Source organism: Scyliorhinus torazame, chromosome 8, assembly GCF_047496885.1.
Source record: "Scyliorhinus torazame isolate Kashiwa2021f chromosome 8, sScyTor2.1, whole genome shotgun sequence".
In the NCBI taxonomy this organism is placed as follows: domain Eukaryota; kingdom Metazoa; phylum Chordata; class Chondrichthyes; order Carcharhiniformes; family Scyliorhinidae; genus Scyliorhinus; species Scyliorhinus torazame.
In genome coordinates, this window is record NC_092714.1 from 60,115,628 (window position 1) to 60,135,641 (window position 20,014).

The 20,014-nt window shown below is 54.2% G+C and overlaps 1 protein-coding gene across 4 annotated transcripts in view; it reads right to left on the reverse strand.

Moving 5' to 3' along the window:
- cfap91 (cilia and flagella associated protein 91) overlaps positions 1-20,014 on the reverse strand; it is a 294,449-nt gene that overhangs the window by 156,464 nt on the left and 117,971 nt on the right. For all 4 annotated transcript variants that reach the window (XM_072513694.1, XM_072513696.1, XM_072513693.1 and 1 more), the window contains exon 8: positions 3,804-3,961. In XM_072513694.1, the coding sequence (XP_072369795.1) occupies positions 3,804-3,961 (158 nt within the window). The remainder of the gene's footprint in view (positions 1-3,803; positions 3,962-20,014) is intronic.

Genomic DNA, 20,014 nt, shown 5'->3' on the forward strand with positions numbered 1-20,014 from the left:
TGGGGAGCAGATCTCCCTGAAGAGAGAACCCCCTTCGTTTCCACCCTTTTACCATTTCAGGATAAAAATTGGGCTTCTTGCTCCTGTCCACACCAAATGTATTATGGCGTGGGCAGCATATTATTTGGATCAATAGGTTTGATAACAAGCCTAATTGACCCTGAATTGGGCATTTAAACTTGGTGGTGGGGTGCCGGCCTACTCTCCATATTGAGGATAAGCTCTGGGGTCTGCATGCCCCCCCACCCCCACCACACCCACAGGGCGAAATTCTCCCCAAACGGCGCGATGTCCGCGGACTGGCGCCCAAAACGGCACCAATCAGACGGGCATCGCGCCGCCCCAAAGGTGCGGAATGCTCCGCATCTTTGGGGGCCGAGCCCCAACATTGAGGGGCTAGGCCGGCGCCGGAGGGATTTCCGCCCCGCCAGCTGGCGGAAACGGCCTTTGGTGCCCCGCCAGCTGGCGCAGAAATTACATCCCCGGGCGGCGCATGCGCGGGAGCGTCAGCGGCCGCTGACAGTTTCCCGCGCATGCGCAGTGGGGAGAGTCTCTTCTGCCTCCGCCATGGTGGAGACCGTTGTGGAGTTGGAAGGGAAAGAGTGACCCCACGGCACAGGCCCGCCCGCGGATCGGTGGGCCCCGATCGCGGGCCAGGCCACCGTGGGGGCACCCCCCGGGGTCAGATCGCCCCGCGCCCCCCCCAGGACCCCGGAGCCCGCCCACGCCGCCTTGTCCCGCCGGTAAATAGGTACTCTAATTTACGCCGGCGGGACAGGCAATTTCTCGGCGGAACTTCGGCCCATCTGGGCCGGAGAATCGAGTGGGGGGGCCCGCCAACCGGCGCGGCGCGATTCCCGTCCCCGCCCAATCTCCGGTACCGGAGACTTCGGCAACCGGGGGGGAGCGGGATTCACGGCGGCCAACGGCCATTCTCCGACCCACTGGGGGGTCGGAGAATGACGCCCACAGTGGGAAACATGTCCGCCAGCAGCACACAAAATTCTCAACTCATATCTAAACAAAATAGAGGGCTCAATTCTCCGGAAAAATTTCTAAGTGTGGTAGCGAGTGGGAATTGCTGCAAGCTTCCCGGTGTTCAGCCGATCAAGGCCGGTAATGCAATTCAACGTTAATTAGTCCACTTGACAAGGCCTCATGGGCTTCACATCGCAAATGAAGGCTCACCAGATGATTTTCCAGGACTGCGCTCGCCAGCTCCCCCCCCACCCCCCCTAACAAGGTTGAGCAGCACTTAAGATGCATTTGCTCAGCCAACCCCAGCCAGCTTGCAACAATAGCACCAAGAAGACCAGTCCCAAGATTCGGGGATGCTGACCTGGGGAGACTTCTAGACTACGTGGAGGCCAGGAGGGATGTCCTGTTCCCCCGATGGTCCAGGAGAGTCAGCCACAAGACAACCAGTGCTGCCTGGGATGAGGTGATGGCAGCTGTCAGCTCGGGCAGTGTGATCAGGAGAACTGGCCTGCAGTACCGGAAAAAGGTCAACGACTTAAACTGGGCAGCCCGAGTGAATACACACCAACGCCCAACCCCGCCCGCCCCTCCCCCCCACCCCGCTAAGGGAGCACATCCAACCCCCAACTCTCCATGTGACACACAGCCCTTCCTCCACCCCGCCCCCCTTCACCATTCAACAACCCCCAACCCACCCTTCACACCCCCTCTCCCACCACTGAACCACTCGTGGCTAACGTAGCCCTCTCTGTGTCTCCTCAGGGAAAGCTCTCCCCATAACCGTCAGACTGGCGGAGGGGTGCCGGACATAAGAATCCTCACCCCCTTCGAGGAGTGTGCCCTGGAGGTGACTGGTGTGGCCGCGGTCAGATTGGTCACCCACACGGAGGCTGGTGGGCGCCGCACATGTGAGGATACACCAGGTTCTACCCGGAGGAAATGTCAAACGTGAGTTGTGGCTGCCTTACTGACTGACCCATCCCTCCCACTGACCACATGTCCATTCTCCCTCAGGTCCTCCAGCCGACAGCGCCGGCCCATCCCGGGCGGCAGACTCTCCGACACTGAGGAGAACACCTCGGAGGGGAGGTCCAAATATGCAACTGTTATAGTCGCGGCACAGCTGTCATCCCCACCCTCCACCAGCACAGATACACACACCGCGGTGGGACATGTTAGTGGACAGACTTCTGGGACACAATCTGGTGAGCACCACACTGCTGATGATGTACATTAGGTGGAGGCAGGAACCCCCATAGACAGTGGTTAGAGAGCTGCTTGATCCCAGGATCCCAGCCTGATGCTGAGCCTGAATTGCATAGATACTCGGAGCTGATGGAGATGATAGGGACTGCCGGGACATTCAGAGGGAGATTTCAGCATCACTTCAGCAGATCCATAGCTGCTTGGAGGAGTCCCAGAGGCTAGGGATGCAGGAAATGGCACCGGCAATGAGTAGCAACCAAGGCCAACACTGCTAGGGTGGCGGCCTTAGTGGAAAGCCTGGCGCACGACATTGGCACCATGAGTGAAGGTGTAAATGACGGTCATGGCCGAGGGTCTTGGCAGAATGTCTGACCCGCTGGGGAATGTCACCAGGCCGCCCTTGATGAGGTTCTGCAGGACATGACCCGCTCTCAGATGGGAATGGCCGAGGTGCTGTGGAGCTTGTCCCAGTCGCAGGTGGGCATGGCTGAGGCACTGCAGAGCATGGCCCAGTCACTGAGGAGAATCCTTGACATGATGGTGCAGATCATGGGGAACCGTCGGGGCTGGCAGAGCCAGATAATGCAGGGGCAGCCTAGGCCCGACCAACTGCCCCTCTGGCTCAAGGTGAACCACAGGGCCCTAAGGGCGCTGACCGGGAGGAGGGGGCATTGTGGGGCAACCCAAAGCCGTCCCATGCAGTGGCGACGGTGGCCACCAGCTCCCCTGAGTTTCGCCCCTCTGATGAGGCCGCATCTCGAAGTCGGCACACAGGACCGGGCGACACGGCTATGCATGTGCTGCCGACAAGTGAGCCGAGCCCTCTGGTCCCAGAGGATGTCCACCAGGGGCATCGAAGGCCACAGGCCGAGGTAGGCAGCTGGCTGCCTCCACCTCAGATGTGCATCCTGGGGAAACACCTAGATATCATAGTAGAGGTAGGAGGGCAAAGCACATTGAGGATCACTGAGGGTACCGGGAGAGGGGGAGAGTGGGGGAGGGGGGGGGCACGGCGACACCATCTGGAGTGGGGCACATTAAACACAATAGCACAGCGGTTAGCACTGTTGCTTTACAATGCCAGGGGTCGGGGTTCCATTCCCAGCTTGGGTCACTGTATGTGAAGCCTGCAAGTTCCCCCAATGTGTGGGTTTCCTCCGGGTGCTCCGGTTTCCTCCAAGTCCCAAAAGACGTTCTTGTTAGGTGAATTGAACATTCTGAATTCCCCCTCTGTGTACCCGAACAGGCGCCAGAGACTCCAGCCAGAGACTCCAGAAAATCCCCATCTCCAGCGACTTGGGGATTTTCACAGTAACCCTGCAGCGTTATATACCTGTGACACAAATAAAGATTATCATTATTATTATTAAACACCTATGCGCACAACCATTATGATGCCTCCGTCACTTCCTACTGCAAGGCGGGCTGACCGCTGGACCGTTTGCCCATCTCTCCAGGCACTCACCCCCCCCCCCACCAAGGCAAGCTGCATAATGCTTTGGCAGAGGTTCTACTTGCTTACAAGGGAAACAATGAAAAGTAACAAGAAAAAATGTGAACAAAAGACAGGTCAAGGCAGAAATAATCACTCGTATTCTTCTAAATGAAGCTAACAGTACCTTTGATGTGCTCCAATCTTATCCTCTTTATAGCCATTACTTTTCTTTGCTGTACTTTTGACCAAATTGCGTCAACCCGTTTTACATTCATTTCCTGTTGTTTTGCTTCACGTTGGCTCAATAAATTCAGCAAAACTTCTAATCTGATTTCCTGAAGCCTTAAGAAAAAAATATATAAAAGGATGCATTTATTACATTCACAATGCAAGGCTGACAGCTACAACTACTACAACCTAATTGAAGTTTAGCAGTACATTTGATAGAAGGTTCAGTAACAGAGGAACCAAAATGTTACACTATTCCTTTTCAAGTATATTTCCAAGTTGTGGTAATACCAGGTATTGCGGTACCCGAGAGGTGGATGACCATTGGTTAGACCCAGGAGTCTACCATTGGCTGATGTACGTAGCTCCGCCCTGAGAGGCGGAGTATAAGAACCAGTGCCGTCCCAGCAGCCTTCACTTTCTGTATCGAAGCTGCTGGGGAAGAGTTCTAGCAGATTAAAGCCTTCAGTTATGAATCACTTTGTCTTGAGAGTAATTGATTGCGCATCAATTTAATCTGCTACAACTTCAGTTAGAAGGATGGATCTCCGTATCAGCTCAGCCCCCACACGGACAACTCTGCTGCTATTTTCAAACATTGGCTGGTGTGCTTTAAGGGCTACCTCAACACGGCCGCCAATACCCCCACGGAAGGACAAAAGATGCATCTCCTACGCTCACGGGTCAGCCCTGGGATCGACCCTCTTATCGAGGAGGTGCAGAATTATGGTGCCGCGATCGAGCTGCTAGAAAGACATTATATCCGCCCTGTGAACCAGGTCTACGCTCGTCACCTTCTGGCGACTAGGAGGCAAAGCCCCGAGGAAACTTTGGAAGACTTCTACCGGGTGCTGCTGGTGCTGGGCCGAAACTGTGGCTACCCGCCAGTTTCGGGGAGCGAGCACACGGAACTTTTGATCAGGGATGCTTTCGTGACAGGTATGACCTCCCCTGATATCCGCAGAAGGCTCCTAGCAATGGATACTCTGGGACTTAGAGGCACGGGCCCTGGCAGGGTCCATGGACGTTGCCTATAAAAACGCGCTGTCCTTTGCACCGATCGCACGGCGGCACCCCGTAGCGGCAGCCCCTCAGACCTTTCCACTGACCCCGCAAGCCTGCGGGGCGAGATGGCCCGCTAACGCCGCCGGACACCGCTGTTTCTTCTGCGGGCAGGTGAATCATCCCTGCCCGCGCTGCCCGGCCCGCACCGCCACCTGCAAAGGGTGCGGCAAGACGGGCCACTATGTGGTGGTCTGCCAGGCCCGCAGTCTCCAGCGACTATCGGCAACCCCCCTTTCAGGCCCCGACCGCCCAGCGCTCACCGCCACCCCCCTATCCTAAGGCCACGTGCGACCCGCGGGCGTGGCCATTTTGCCCCCCGGACACCACGCTGGACGTGTGGGCGGCGCCATTTTGTCCCTCGCCGCCGCCATCTTCTTCATCCCCGGACACTATGTGCGACCCATGGATGGGGCCCCAGGCCCCCAGCACACCCGACTACACGCTGCCCGACCAGAACTCTCAATTACTTCAGCTGACCTCGGTGACTCTGGACCAGAGTCGGTCCTGGACGCTTGCAACAGCTACAACGACAATCTCCATCAACGGCCACGAGACGTCGTGCTTGATTGACTCTGGGAGCACAGAAAGCTTTGTTCACCCCAACACGGTAAGGCGCTGTTCTCTTGTCACCCATCCCGTAAATCAAAGGATCTCCCTGGCCTCCGGGTCACACTCGGTGGAGATAAAGGGGTTCTGCCTAGCGAACCTCACTGTCCAAGGCAGGGAATTCAACAATTTCCGTCTGTACTGCCGCACCTCTGCGCAGCCACCCTCCTTGGGCTGGATTTCCAGTGCCATTTGCAAAGCATGACTTTTAAATTCGGTGGCCCTATACCCCCCCCCCCCCCCCCCCCCCCCCCCCCTACTGTCTGCGGCCTCGCGACCCTTAAGGTCGACCCGCCTTCCTGTTTGCGAACCTCACCCTGGATTGCAAACCCGTCACCACCAGGAGCAGACGGTACAGTGCCCAGGATCGGACCTTCATCAGGTCAGAGGTCCAAAGGCTACTGAGGGAAGGGGTCATCGAAGCGAGTAACAGTCCCTGGAGAGCTCAGGTAGTGGTGGTAAAGACCGGGGAGAAACATAGGATGGCCATTGACACAGTCAGACCATCAACAGGTTTACACAGCTCGATGCGTACCTTCTCCCCCATATAGCCGACCTGGTGAATAGGGTCGAGCAATACAAGGTTTTCTCCACGGTGGACCTCAAGTCTGCCTTCGAAGCAGATGGGCGGCTCTATCACTTTTTAAGGGTTTCCTTCGGTGTCACGAATGGGGTCTCGGTCTTCCAGCGAGAGATGGACCGAATGGTTGACCGGTACGGCTTACGCGCAACATTCCCGTATCTGGATGACGTCACCATCTGCGGCCATGACCAGCAGGACCACGACACCAACCTCCGCAATTTTCTCCAGACTGCGAAAATCCTTAACCTGACATACAATAAGGATAAATGCGTGTTTAGCACCGACCATCTAGCCATTCTAGGCCACGTAGTGCGAAGTGGGGTCATAGGCCCCAACCCTGAGCGCATGTGCCCCCTCATGGCGTTCCCCCTCCCTCACTGCCCCAAGGCCCTAAAGCGCTGCCTCGGGTTCTTCAGCTATTACGCACAGTGGGTCCCCAACTACGCAGACAAAGCCCGACCCCTGATCCAGTCCACAACCTTCCCCTTGTCGACGGAGGCCCGCCAGGCCTTCAGCCGCATCAAAGCAGACATTGCAAAAGCCACGATGCACGCCATCGACGAGTCCCTCCCCTTCCAGGTCGAGAGCGATGCGTCCGACGTAGCTCTGGCGGCCACACTCAACCAAGCGGGCAGGCCTGTGGCTTTCTTCTCCCGTACTCTCCATGCTTCCGAAATTCGCCATTCCTCGGTCGAAAAGGAGGCCCAGGGCATAGTAGAAGCTGTGCGACACTGGAGGCATTATCTGACCAACGGTCGGTTGCCCTCATGTTCGATAATGCGCAGCGGGGCAAGATTAAGAACGACAAGATCTTGCGGTGGAGGATAGAACTCTCCACCTTCAATTACGAGATCTTGTACTGTCCGGGGAAGCTGAACGAGCCTCCTGATGCCCTGTCCCGCGGCACTTGTGCCACCGCACAAGTGGACCGCCTCCGATCCCTCCACGTGGACCTCTGCCACCCGGGGGTCACTCATTTTTTTCATTTTATCAAGACCCACAACCTGCCCTACTCCATCGAGGAGGTCAGGACCGTCACCAGGGACTGCCAAATCTGCGTGGAGTGCAAACCGCACTTCTACCGGCCAGAGAGGGCGCACCTGATAAAGGCTTCCCGTCCCTTTGAACGCCTCAGCATGGATTTCAAAGGCCCCCTCCCCTCCACCGACCGCAACACGTACTTCCTTAACGTGATTGACGAGTACTCCCGGTTCCCAGTCGCCATCCCCTGCCCAGACATGACCACAACCACCGTCATCAAGGCCCTCCAGGGTATCTTTACACTGTTCGGTTTCCCCGCATGCATTCACAGTGAAAGGGGGTCCTCCTTTATGAGCGACGAACTGCGTCAATTACTGCTCAGCAACGGCATCGCCTCGAGCAGGACGACAAGTTACAACCCCCGGGGAAACGGGCAGGTAGAGAGGGAGAACGGAACGGTCTGGATGACCGTCCTGCTGGCTCTACGGTCCAGGGATCTCCCAGTCTCCCGCTGGCAGGAAGTCCTCCCGGTGGCCCTCCACTCCATCCGGTCACTGCTCTGTACAACCACAAATCAGACACCTCATGAACATCTCCTTGTTTTCCCCAGGAAGTCCTCCTCCGGGACCTCGTTCCCGACCTGGCTAGCGACACCCGGACCCATCCTGCTTCGGAAACATGTGAGGGCGCACAAGTCGGACCCGTTGGTCGAGAGGGTCCACCTGCTGCACGCCAACCCCCAGTACGCCTACGTAGCGTTCCCTGACGGCCGCCAAGACATGGTCTCCCTTCGGGACCTGGCGCCCGCCGGAACCCCACGCGCACCCGAACCAGTGCCCCCACCCTCCCCACAGCACCTAACTGGAGGGTCAGTACTCTCGCCGCTCCTGCCTAGGTCCGAACACACACCGACGCCCCCAACAGGCGCTTTCCCCCCCGTCCACCTTTTGCCCCAACAGCCTAGGGGTGACAAAGCTGCCTGGGAGGACGACATCATGCTCCCGGAGTCGCGACCGCCGGGCCCCCCATCAGAATCACCGCCGAAGCCCAGACGCTCCAGAAGTACGACCAGGCCACCCAATCGACTGATTGCTGCACTATGAACACTTTGTGACACTGCCATCCCAGCAGCCTTCACTTTCTGTATCGAAGCTACTGAGGAAGAGTTCTAGCAGATTAAAGCCTTCAGTTATGAATCACTTCGTCTTGAGAGTAATTGATTGCGCATCACAAGTCTCTTTGGAAAGTTACTTTGTAACCTATGTTGACCACCCTTTCAGGCAGTGGATCCCAGAAAATTGTCTGTGGGGAAAAGCAATCCCAGAATTGGACTCAATCGGTTGGATTCTCCGACCCCCCCGCCAGGTCGGAGAATCGCTGGGGGGGGGGGGGGGGGGGCGTGAATCCCACCCCCGCCGGCTGCCAAATTCTTCACGCCGGGATTTGGCGGGGGCGGGAATCGCGTCGTGCCGGTTGGGGGACGTTGGCAGCGCCCCCCCCCCCCCCCCGGCGATTCTCCGGCCCACGATGGGCCAAATGGCCGCCCATTTTCGGCCAGTCCCACCGGCCTATGTTATGACAGGTATTTACCGGCGAGACCTGGCTCCGCGGGCGGCCTCCGGGGTCCTCGGGGGGATCTGGCCCCGGGGGGGTGCCCCCATGGTGGCATGGCCAGCGATCGGAGCCCACCGATCCGCGGGCGGGCCTGTGACGTGGGGGCACTCTATTCTTCTGCACTGGCTGGTGTAACAGTCCGCAATGGCCGGCGTGGAGCTGAACCCCCCCTACGCATGCGCTGGGATGACGCCAGAACACGCTGGCGCTCCCGCGCATGCGCCAACTCGCGCCAGCCGGCGGTGGCCCTTCGGCGCCGGTTGGCATGGCGCCAAGCCCCTTCCGTGCAGTCTGGTGCGGCGCAAACCACTCCGGCGCCGGTCTAGCCCCTGAAGGTGCGTAGGATTCCGCACCTTCGGGCGGCCCAACACCGGAGTGGTTCACACCACTCCTTCGCGCCGGAGGTGCCCACCCCACCGGTTTCCAAAGAATCCCGCCCAATACTCCTGTTTGAGGCCAAATCAGTGTTCTACAAAGACTCATTATAATTTCCTTACTTTTGTACTCTATGCTTCTGTTTATAATGACCAAGATTCTGTATGCCTTTTTAAAAAGTTCCTCAGCTGCCCCGACACCCTCAAAGATTTGTGTATAAATTCTCTCTGGTCTCTTTACATGTGAACATACAAATCAGGAGCAGGAGCAGGCCACTTGGCCCTTTGAGTCTGCTCCATCATTCAATAAGAACTTTGCTGATCTGACTGTAGCCTAAACTCTACATTTCCACCTAACCCCAATAATCTTTCGCCCCCTTGTTCATCAAGAATCTATCCATCTGCCTTAAAAATATTAAAAGAATCTGCTTCCACTGCCTTTTGAGGAAGATAGTTCCAAAGACTCTCAACCCCCTGATGCACAATCAATTACAATTAAAGACTAGGTAGTAACATGACTGAAGGCTTTAATAGACTAGAACTGTTCCCCAGCAGCTTCGGTACAGAATGAGGGCTGCTGGGACAGCACCAGTTCTTATACCCCGCCTGTCAGGGCCGAGCTACATACCAAACAGCCAATGGCAAACTCCTAGGTTTAACCAATGGTCTTCAGCCTCTCGGGTACTGCAATACCTGATACCACATTAACCCCCTGTTAAAAAAAAAAGGATCCGGCGGGGGTGGTGGCCAGTGGTTACAATTGCATCTAACATGGTATGATCAGATATGGAGGTACCATGATACCTCCTTACAGAGCTGTCGAGAATATTTACAAGCGTGGAAGATATATACATTCAGTGTTCATTTACAGTTACAGTTACACTGAAGCAATCACTCAGTCGGGTGGCCTGGTCGTCCTCCTGGATCGTCTGAGCTTTAGTAGTGATTCTGGTGGGGGTCCGGACGTCTGCGACTCCAGGAGCGTGGCTTTGGCCTCCATGGCAGCTTTGTCACCCCTCGACGGCGCTGGTGGGGCAAACGGTTGACATGAGAGGGGGGCGCCTGTAGGGGGCATCGGTGGGTGGGAGGGCCTAGGCAGGAGCGGCGGGAGGACTGACCCTCCAGTGAGGTGTTGTGGGGGAGGTGGGGGTGGGGGCAATGGTTCGGGTGCGCGTGGGGTTCCGGCGGGCGCCAGGTCCCGAAGGGAGACTGTATCTTGCCGGCCGTCAGGGAACGCCATGTAGGCGTACTGGGGGTTAGCGTGCAGCAGGTGGACCCTCTCGACCAATGGGTCCGACTTGTGCGCCCGCACGTGCTTCTGGAGCAGGATGGGTCCGGGTGTTGCTAGCCAGGTTGGCAGCGAGGTCCCGGAGGAGGACTTCCTGGGGAAGACAAGGAGACGTTCATGAGGTGTCTGGTTGGTAGTTGTACAGAGCAGTGACCGGATGGCATGGAGGGCCTCCAGGAGGATTCCTGGATCGTAGGGCCAGAACGGTCTTTCAGACCGTTCCGTTCTCCCCCTCTACCTGCCATTTTCCCGGGGGTTGTAACTGGTCGTCCTGCTTGAGGCAATGCCCCTGTTGAGCAGGAATTGACGCAGTTCGTTGCTCAGGAAGGAGGATCCCCTATCACTGTGTATGTATGTGAGGAAACCGAACAGTGTAAAGATACCCTGGAGGGCCTTGATGACGGTGGTTGCAGTCATGTCTGGGCAGGGGATGGCGAATGGGAACCGGGAGTACTCGTTAATCACGTTCAGGAAGTACGTGGGAGGGGAGGGGGCCTTTGAAGTCCAAACTGAGGCGTTCAAAGGGACGGGAAGCCTTTATCAGGTGCGCCCTCTCTAGCCGGTAGAAATGCGGTTTGCACTCCGCGCAGATTTGGCAGTCCCTGGTGGCTGTCCTGACCTCCTCGATGGAGTAGGGCAGGTTGCGGGTCTTAATGAAGTGGAAAAAACGAGTCACCCCCGGGTGGCAGAGGTCCTCGTGGACAGCTCGGAGGCGGTCCACTTGTGCGGTGGCACAAGTGCCACGGGACAGGGCATCAGGAGGCTCGTTTAGCTTCCTGGGACGATACAAGATCTCATAGTTGTAGGTGGAGAGTTCTATCCTCCACCGCAAGATCTTGTCGTGTGCATTATCGAACATGAACGCCACCGACCGTTGGTCAGTGAGGAGAGTGAATCGCCTGCCGGCCAGGTAATGCCTCCAATGTCGCACAGCTTCTACTATGGCTTGTGCCTCTTTTTCGACTGAGGAATGGCGAATTTCGGAAGCATGGAGGGTACGGGAGAAGGCCACGGGTCTGCCCGCTTGGTTGAGGGTGGCGGCCAGAGCTACGTCGGACGCATCGCTCTCGACCTGGGAGGGGAGGGACTCGTCGATGGCGCGCATCGTGGCCTTTGCAATGTCTGCTTTGATGCAGTTGAAGGCCTGGTTGGCCTCCATCGACAGGGGGAAGGTTGTGGACTGGATTAGGGGTCAGGCTTTGTCTGTGTAGTTAGGGACCCACTGGGCGTAATAACTGAAAAACCCGAGACAGCGCTTCAGGGCCTTGGGGCAGTGAGGGAGGGGGAACTCCATAAGGGGCCGCATGCGTTCAGGGCCGGGGCGTATAACTCCATTTCGCACTACGTAGCCTAGAATGGCTAGACGGTCGGTGCTAAATACGCATTTATCCTTATTATACATTAAGTTAAGGATTTCCGCGGTCTGGAGAAATTTTCGGAGGTTGGTGTCGTGGTCCTGCTGGTCATGGCCGCAGATGGTGACGTTATCAAGATACGGGAACGTTGCGCGTAAGCCGTACCGGTCAACCATTCGGTCCATCTCGTGTTGGAAGACCGAGACCCCGTTAGTGACACCAAAGGGAACCCTTAAAAAATGATCGAAGCATATGGGCGGCTCTAAGGCAGTGTATTTGCGGTCACTAGTACGGAGGGGTAGCTGATGGTAGGCGGACTTGAGATCCACCGTGGAGAAGACGTTATATTGCGCGATCCTGTTTACCAGGTCGGATATGCGAGGGAGAGGGTACGCATCCAGCTGCGTAAACCTGTTGATGGTCTGACTGTAGTCAATGACCATCCTATGTTTCTCCCCGGTCTTTACCACCACTACTTGAGCTCTCCAGGGACTGTTGCTAGCTTCAATGACCCCTTCCCTCAGTAGCCTTTGGACCTCTGACCTGATGAAGGTCCGATCCTGGGCACTGTACCGTCTGCTCCTGGTGGCGACGGGTTTGCAATCTGGGGTGAGGTTCGCAAACAGGGAAGGCGGGTCGACCTTAAGGGTCGCGAGGCTGCAGTCAGTAAGGGGGGGGTATAGGGCCGCCGAATTTGAAGGTCAGGCTTTGCAAGTTACATTGGAAGTCCAACCCCAGGAGTGTAGCCGCGCAGAGGTGCGGCAGGACATAAAGGCGGAACTTGTTGAATTTCCTGCCTTGGACAGTGAGATTTGCTAGGCAGAACCCCTTTATCTCCACCGTGTGTGACCCGGAGGCCAGGGAGATTCTTTGATTTACAGGGTGGGTAACAACTGAACAGCGCCTTACCGTGTTGGGGTGTATAAAGCTTTCCGTGCTCCCAGAGTCAATCAGGCAGAACGTCTTGTGGCCGTTGACGAAGACCGTCGTCGATGCTGTTGCGAGTGTCCGAGGTCGATTTGGGTCCAGAATCACCGAGGCCAGATGAAGTAGTTGCGGGTTTTGATCAGGCAGCGTGTAGTCGGCCGTGCTGGGGGCCTGGGGCCCCATCCAAGATGGCGTCTCCCATGGGTCGCACATGGTGGTCGGGATGGACAAAATGGCGGCAGGGATGGATAAAATGCCGGCGCCCATCCGTCCAGCGTGGTGTCCGAGGGGCAAGATGGCCGCGCCCATGGGTCGCACGTGGCCCTAGGATAGTGGGGTGGCGGTGAGTGCTGGCTGCCTAGGGCCCGAAGGGAAGGTTGCCGCGGCGGTCCGGAGTCGCTGGAGACCGCAGCCACGACTTGTGCCTGGCAGACCCCCACAAAATGGCCCTTCTTGCCGCACCCTTTGCAGGTGGAGGTACGGGCCGGGCAGCGCTAGCGGGGGTGCTTCGCCTGCCCGCAGAAGAAACAGCGGGGCCCAACGGAGTTAGCGGGCTGTCTCACAGCGCAGGCCTGCGGGGACACGGGGAAGGTCTGTGGGGCTGTCGCTGCGAGATGCCATGCAGCCCAGGGGGCTGCCGCGTGGTCGGGCGCATAGGATTGCGCGTTTCTGAAGGCAACGTCCATGGACCCTGCCAGGGCCCGTGCCTCTCTAAGTCCCAGGGTGACTTTTTCTAAGAGTCTTTGGAGGATCTCTGAGGAGCTCATACCTGCTACGAAGGCATCCCGGATTAGGAGTTCCGTGTGCTCGCTCCCCGTAACTTGCAGGCAGCCACAGTTTCTGCACAGCACCAGTAGCGCACGGTAGAACTCCTCCAACGATTCCCCGGGGCTTTGCCGTCTAGTTGCAAGCAGGTGACGAGCGTAGATCTGATTTACAGGGCGGATATAATGTCCTTTTAACAGTTCGCTGCATCGAAGTCCTCCGCCTCCTCGATGAGGGTGTAGATCTCAGGGCTTACCCTTGAGTGCAGGAGATGCAGTTTCTGTTCTCCTGAGGGTGTGCCTCTGGCCGTCTCGAGGTAGCCTTTAAAGCACGCCAGACAGTTCTTAAATATCGCCTCCGAGTTCTCCGCGTGGGGGCTGAGTTGTAGACACTCCGGCTTGATTCGGATATCCATCCTTTCAGCTTAGCTGTAGTCTATTAAATTGATGCACGATCAATTACATTAAAGACTAGGTAGTAACATAACTGAAGGCTTTAATAGACTAGAACTGTTCCCCAGCAGCTTCGGTACAGAATGAGGGCTGCTGGGACGGCACCGGTTCTTATACCCCGCCTATCAGGGCGGACCTACATACCAAACGGGCAATGGTAAACTCCTAGGTTTAACCAATGGTCTTCAGCCTCTCGGGTACTGCAATACCTGATAATACCACACCCCCAGAGAAGAAATTCTACTCATCTCTGTCTTAAATGGGCAACCCCTTATTTTTAATCAGCAGCCCTAGTTCTAGATTCTCCCACAAGAGGAAGCATCCTCTCCATATCGGCCTTGTCAAGACTCCTCAGGATTTTACATGCTTCAATAAAGTCACTTTGCTTTTCTGCACCCCCTGTGGAATTGTATCCTTTGGTTTATATTGCATCTTCTGGTTCTTCCTACCTGACTCAGGAAGCCCCTGCCTGTGACCCAAGACCCCCAGAATGACGGAGACCCCTTTCCGAATACCCGAACACGCCACAAGGTATTCCCGTACTCGCAGAACGCCAGGATCTGATCAGATCGCAAACATCCCCGCCGGCAACCCCAAAACCGCAACCAGCACCCGGGACCCTGCCAGGCCCGACCCCAGAAACGAAACCAGCGCTCTGGTCCCCACCAGTCGCAACCACCTACCTTTCACAAGGTCAGACTTCTCTCATCAAATCCCGGGTCCATCCTGATGCAGCCGACGACCGAGGAAGTGAGTGAAACGTGGCGGTCTGCAGGTGAGACTAAAGCAACGCGGATTCAAGACTCCTCTCCCGAGCATAGTCCTGGCAAACGTCCAAGCAATCGAAAACAAGCTGGACGAACTTAACGCTAGACTTATCTCTCAGAGGAAAGAAAGGGACTGCTGTGTGCTCAGTTTCACAGAGACATGGCTCACTCCTGCCTCACCGGACTGTGCCATACAACCTGAAGGCTTCACAATTCACCGGATGGATCGTACCGTCAGGCAAAGCAAACGGTGGAGGGGCTTGCCTCCTCATCAACTCCTCCTGGTGATTAGATGTGGCGATCCTGCCGACCTTACTGTACCCAGGGCCTGGAATACCTGAATGTGAAGTGCCGCCCGTACTACCTTCCACACAAGTTCACTTCAGCCATTATCACAGCGGTCTAGATCCCACCCTAGGCAGAAATGAAGAAGGCGCTGGACGAACTGTACACAGTTTGAAACTACAATGAAACAGAGCATCCGGAAGCCTTGTTCATCATGGTTGGGGACTTCAACAAGGCCAACCTCAAGAGTGTACTGCCAAAATTCCACCAGGGGCGACAACACTCTCGACCACTTCAACACAAAAATCAATGGCGCCTACCGTTCCATCCCCCGACCACACTTTTGGAAAATCAGATCATAAGATTCTCCCGGCATACAAACAGAAACTTAAGTGGGAGAATCCGGTTAAGAAGGTTGTGCAGTTCTGGTCCGAGGAAACAGAAGAATTCCTACTTGACTGCTTGGAGTCAGTGGATTGGCCCATATTTAAGAACTCAGCGACCAACCTAAATGCGTATGCCATCTTCTGAAGGGCATTTGATTTGATTTGATTTATTGTCACATGTACCGAAGTACAGTGTAAAGTATTTTTCTGCGGCCGAGGGAACGTATACAGTACGTACATAGTAGACAAAAAGAATAATCAATAGAGAACACTGAAAATAGTACATCGACAAACAGTGATTGTTTACAATGTGGAACAAGATGCCAAACAAAGCAAATACATGAGCAAGAGCAGCATAGGGTGTCGTGAATAGTGTTCTTACAGGGAACAGATCAGTCCGAGGGGGGAGTCATTGAGGAGTCTTGTAGCTGTGGGGAAGAAGCTGTTCCTATGTCTGGATGTGCGGGTCTTCAGACTTCTGTCCCTTCTGCCTGATGGAAGGGTCAGGAAGAAGGCAATGCCTGCGTGGGAGGGGTCTCTGATAATGCTGTCTGCCTTCCTGAGGCAGTGGGAGGTGCATACAGAATCAATGTGGGGGTAGCAAGCTTGTGTGATGTGTTGGGCTGAGTTCACCACACTCTGCAGTTTTTTGCGATCTTGGACCGAGCAGTTGCCATACCAGACTGTGACGCAGCCGGATAAGATGCTCTCTATCGCACATCTGTAGACGTTTGAGAGAGTTGATGCAGACATGCCAAATTTCTTTAGATTCCATAGGAAGTAGAGACGTTGTTGGGCTTTCTTAACTGTTGCATCAACGTGAGTGGACCAGGACAGACTGTTGGTGCTGGTGACCCCCAGGAACTTAAAGCCATCGGCCATCTCCACTTCGGAGCCATTGATACAGATGGGAGTGTGTGTCGTGCTACGCTTCCTGAAGTCAATGATCAGTTCCTTGGTCTTTCCGACATTTAGAGAGATGTTGTTTTCGGTATACCATGCAACCAAGTGATCTATCTCCCTCCTGTAGTCTGATTTGTCATTGTTTGAGATACGGCTCACCACAGTCGTATCATCCACAAACTCATAGATTAATGTTGCCATCTTCTGGAGGGCATTGAGGGATGGGAAATAAATGCTGGCTTAACTAACTACACCCCCATTCCGTAAATTATTATTTTAAAATTAATTGAGGAGACGCTGGGCCTGGGCTCTGCCCGGGAAAAGTTGAAGAGAACTTCAGATGCTGTGAAGGAGCGTGGTGTGGTGTTGAAGGGGGTGGAGACAGCTCTGTCAAGGCACTGTGATCAAATGGCCTCACTGGAGGCCAGGATCTCATAAGTGGCAGAGGAAAAGAAGAGTCTGTTCTCAGGATGGGATGGGAGTGTTTTGCATAGGTTGCATGGTGGGGGATGGGGTGGGGGTTAACTGTTCTGAGGGGTATTGTTTAAGGTAGTATTTTTGGAAATATATGGCTCCCGGTGAGACTTTGACCTTTGTGGGGGTGTTGAATTTGGTTTTAAATTTTGAAGCCGGGACGGGGAGGGGTGTTTCTTTCTCTTTTTTCTGCCCTGGGTGGGGGCCACCTCGCTGGTAGTAAATTCTTAGCTAGCAAAAGGGAGCGAGGTGGGGGAACTGTTTTTCCTGGTTCAATGAGCCAAGCATTTTAGTTTTGTTAGGGATTTTGTTTGTTTAGGAGGGAGTATTGTTCTTTGGTATGTTTTTAAAATAAATTTAGAGTAACCAATTATTGTTTTCCAATTGAGGGGCAATTTAGCGTGGCCACTCCATCTAATCTGCACATCTTTGGGTTGTGGGGGTGAAACCTACGCAGACACGGGGAGAATGTGACTCCACACAGACCGTAACCCGGGGCCAGGATCGAATATTCTTTGGTATGTAACCAACATGTACATTTGGATGGGGTCTGGTCAGGGGAGGGGTGGGTGGAGGGTTAGTTTACTGTTTTCTTTGTTTCATTTTATGAGGGGGTTTGGCAGCCATCTTAGATTGGCATTGGGTCCAACATCCTTTGGGCAGGTGATTGATAATCGCTCAAGGTAGAAATTGCTGACTCCAGGTTCAGGGTGGTTACTGTGGTGGTATGAATTAGGAGTATTAAGGTACCCTGCGATGCCGAGAGGCAATTGGTGGATAGCCATTGAGTCCCGATTGGATCAGCCGCCTGTTGGCTCCACCCAGTAAGGCGGAGTATAAGAGCCCGGGTTCTCCCAGCAGCCGCATTCTGTAACTGTGCTGCTGGGGAACAAGTCTGCGTAATAAAGCCATTGTTCGACTCCTTCTCATCTCATCTCGTGAGTGGATGATTGTGCTACAATTACCTGGAGAGTTCTCTCACCTAAAGAATCTGAGGGCTGATGTGGTGTTATAGTAGGAGAGTCATTTGCAGATGAGGGACCAGACCAGATTGCAGAAGGGGTGGGTCCAGGTCTTTCACCCAGGCTTCAATGGCAAGCCATGGAAGGCAGCAATTTTAATCAATAAACGGATTATTTTTTCGGCGGACATAGTCTTGGCTGACCCATATGGCAGGTACGTGATGGTCACCAGGACCTTGATCCCGAATTTGAACAATATAGCATTCATTAGGAAGCTGTTCTCTTCCATTCCAGATTTGGATACAGAGCAGCTGATTTTTAGGGGAGATTTAAATTGTGTAATTGACCCGAAGTTGTAATATTCTAGGTCGAAGTTTCTTCAGGCATGGCGAAGATGCCGTTAGTATTTATAGAATAGATGGAGGGACGGGGAAGTGGAGGGGGCATATCCGTGGCGGTTTATGCACCTGGGGAAAAATAATTCTCGTTCTTTTCTCTATCCACAAGGTTTATTCCAGGGTCCACTTTTTTTTGGTGGTAGGTCTCTTCTCCCAGGAGATTATTCAGGTTAGGGATTAGAGTGGTAGCTTGGTTTCCACCCCAGATAAAGTTAACGCTGCGTTTGAGGCTTTTTATGGTGAGGGTGTTGGACATGTCAACATTTTTAGACTGGTTGGAATTTCCAGTGGTGGGGGACAAGAGGCGGGAGGTTTGGAGGCACCGAGGAGACTTTGATGAGTATTGGGTGGATGTAAACAGGTAAAGCTCCTGGGCCTGATCGATTTCCTGTGGAATTCTACAAGAAGTTTGCGGATCAGTTGGTTCCATTGCTGGTAGACATGTTTAATGATTCTTTGTCCTGGGAATCCCTGCCTGTTACACTCTCGCAAGCATCTATTTCCATTCTGTTGAAGAAGAGCAAGGACCCCGCAGAGTGTGGGTCATACCGGCCTTTTCATGGTTAAATGCGGATGCCAAGATACTGGCTTAGGTGTGGGTGGTAAGGTTGGAGTCCTGTGTGGGTCATACCGGCCTTTTCACTGTTAAATGTGGATGCCAAGATACTGGCTTAGGTGTTGGGTGGTACGGTTGGAGTCATGTGTCCCGGAGCTGATTGCGGAGGATCAGATAGGCTTTCTTAAGGGCCGGCAGTGGTTAGCCAATATTCGGAGGCTGTGGAATGTTGTTCTCTACCCATCCGTTGGACCCGAGTCAGAGGTGATTGTGTCTTTAGATACCAAGAAGGCATTTGATAGGGTGCAGTGGAGGTACCTTTTTGAAATTCTGGAGAAGTTAGGTCGAGGGCCAAAATTGATTTTGTGGTTTTGGTTATTGTACAGGGCCCCAAGGCTAGTGTTGGTACCAACGCTTGAGCTCGGGCTTTTTTTAATTCAATAGGAGGATAAGACAGTGGTGCCCGATGTCCCCCCCCTCATTTATCTGCGCTAGCGATTGAACCTTGGCTATTGCTGCGAGGGCTTTGGATATGTGGGAAAGGATAAAGAGGGGAGCGGTGGAACATAGTGTCCCTATATGCTGATGATTTGCTGCTTTATGTTATGGACCCAGTACCCAATATGGGTGAAATAATGGAGCTATTGAGGAGCTTTGGTGCTTTTTGGGGAAACAAGTTGAATCTGGAAAAGAGCAAGTACTTTCCAGTTAATACCCCAGGGAGCCAACTTTGGGGTGCTGGCCAGCTCTAGCTTCAAGTATCTGGGTGCCCGGGTGGTCCATGATTGGGCCCGGCTCCAAAAATTGAATAACGCAGGTCTGGTGAGTAAGGTTAAATCCAATTTGCAAAAGTGGGTAACCTTCCCCTATCCATGGCGGGTAGAGTCCAGTCTATTTAAATTAATATTCTCTCAAGGTTTTTGTTTTGCTTTCAATGTCTTCCTGTTTTTCTCCCTAAATCTTTTTTTATGAGGGTTTACAGGTTGATCTCATCCTTTAATGGGCAGGCAAAACCTCGAGAATCTGCAGGGCAGTTCTTCAAAGGGAGAAACAGTCAGGGGGCCTAGCATTGCTGAATTTGCTTTTTTATTATTGGGCAACCAATGCTGAGAAGGTGCTGGGGTGGTGCAGTGACCCAGGTTCAATATGGAGACAGGTGGAGAGGAGTCGTATATGGGATCTAGTCTTCATGCACTGGTGACGGCCTCGCTTATGTTTTCTCCAGCAAGGTATTCCTCAAAACCGGTGGTCATGTCCACTTTAAGAATATGGAGACAATTCGGGCAGCTCTTTAAGCTTGGATTTGTAGCGAGGATGGTCCTTATTTGTATTTTTTAAAATGTATTTAATGTATCAAAACAGGTTACAGCAAATAAACAACCGGGAAACATACTTCAATCAACTATACAGTCTGTACATATCTTTT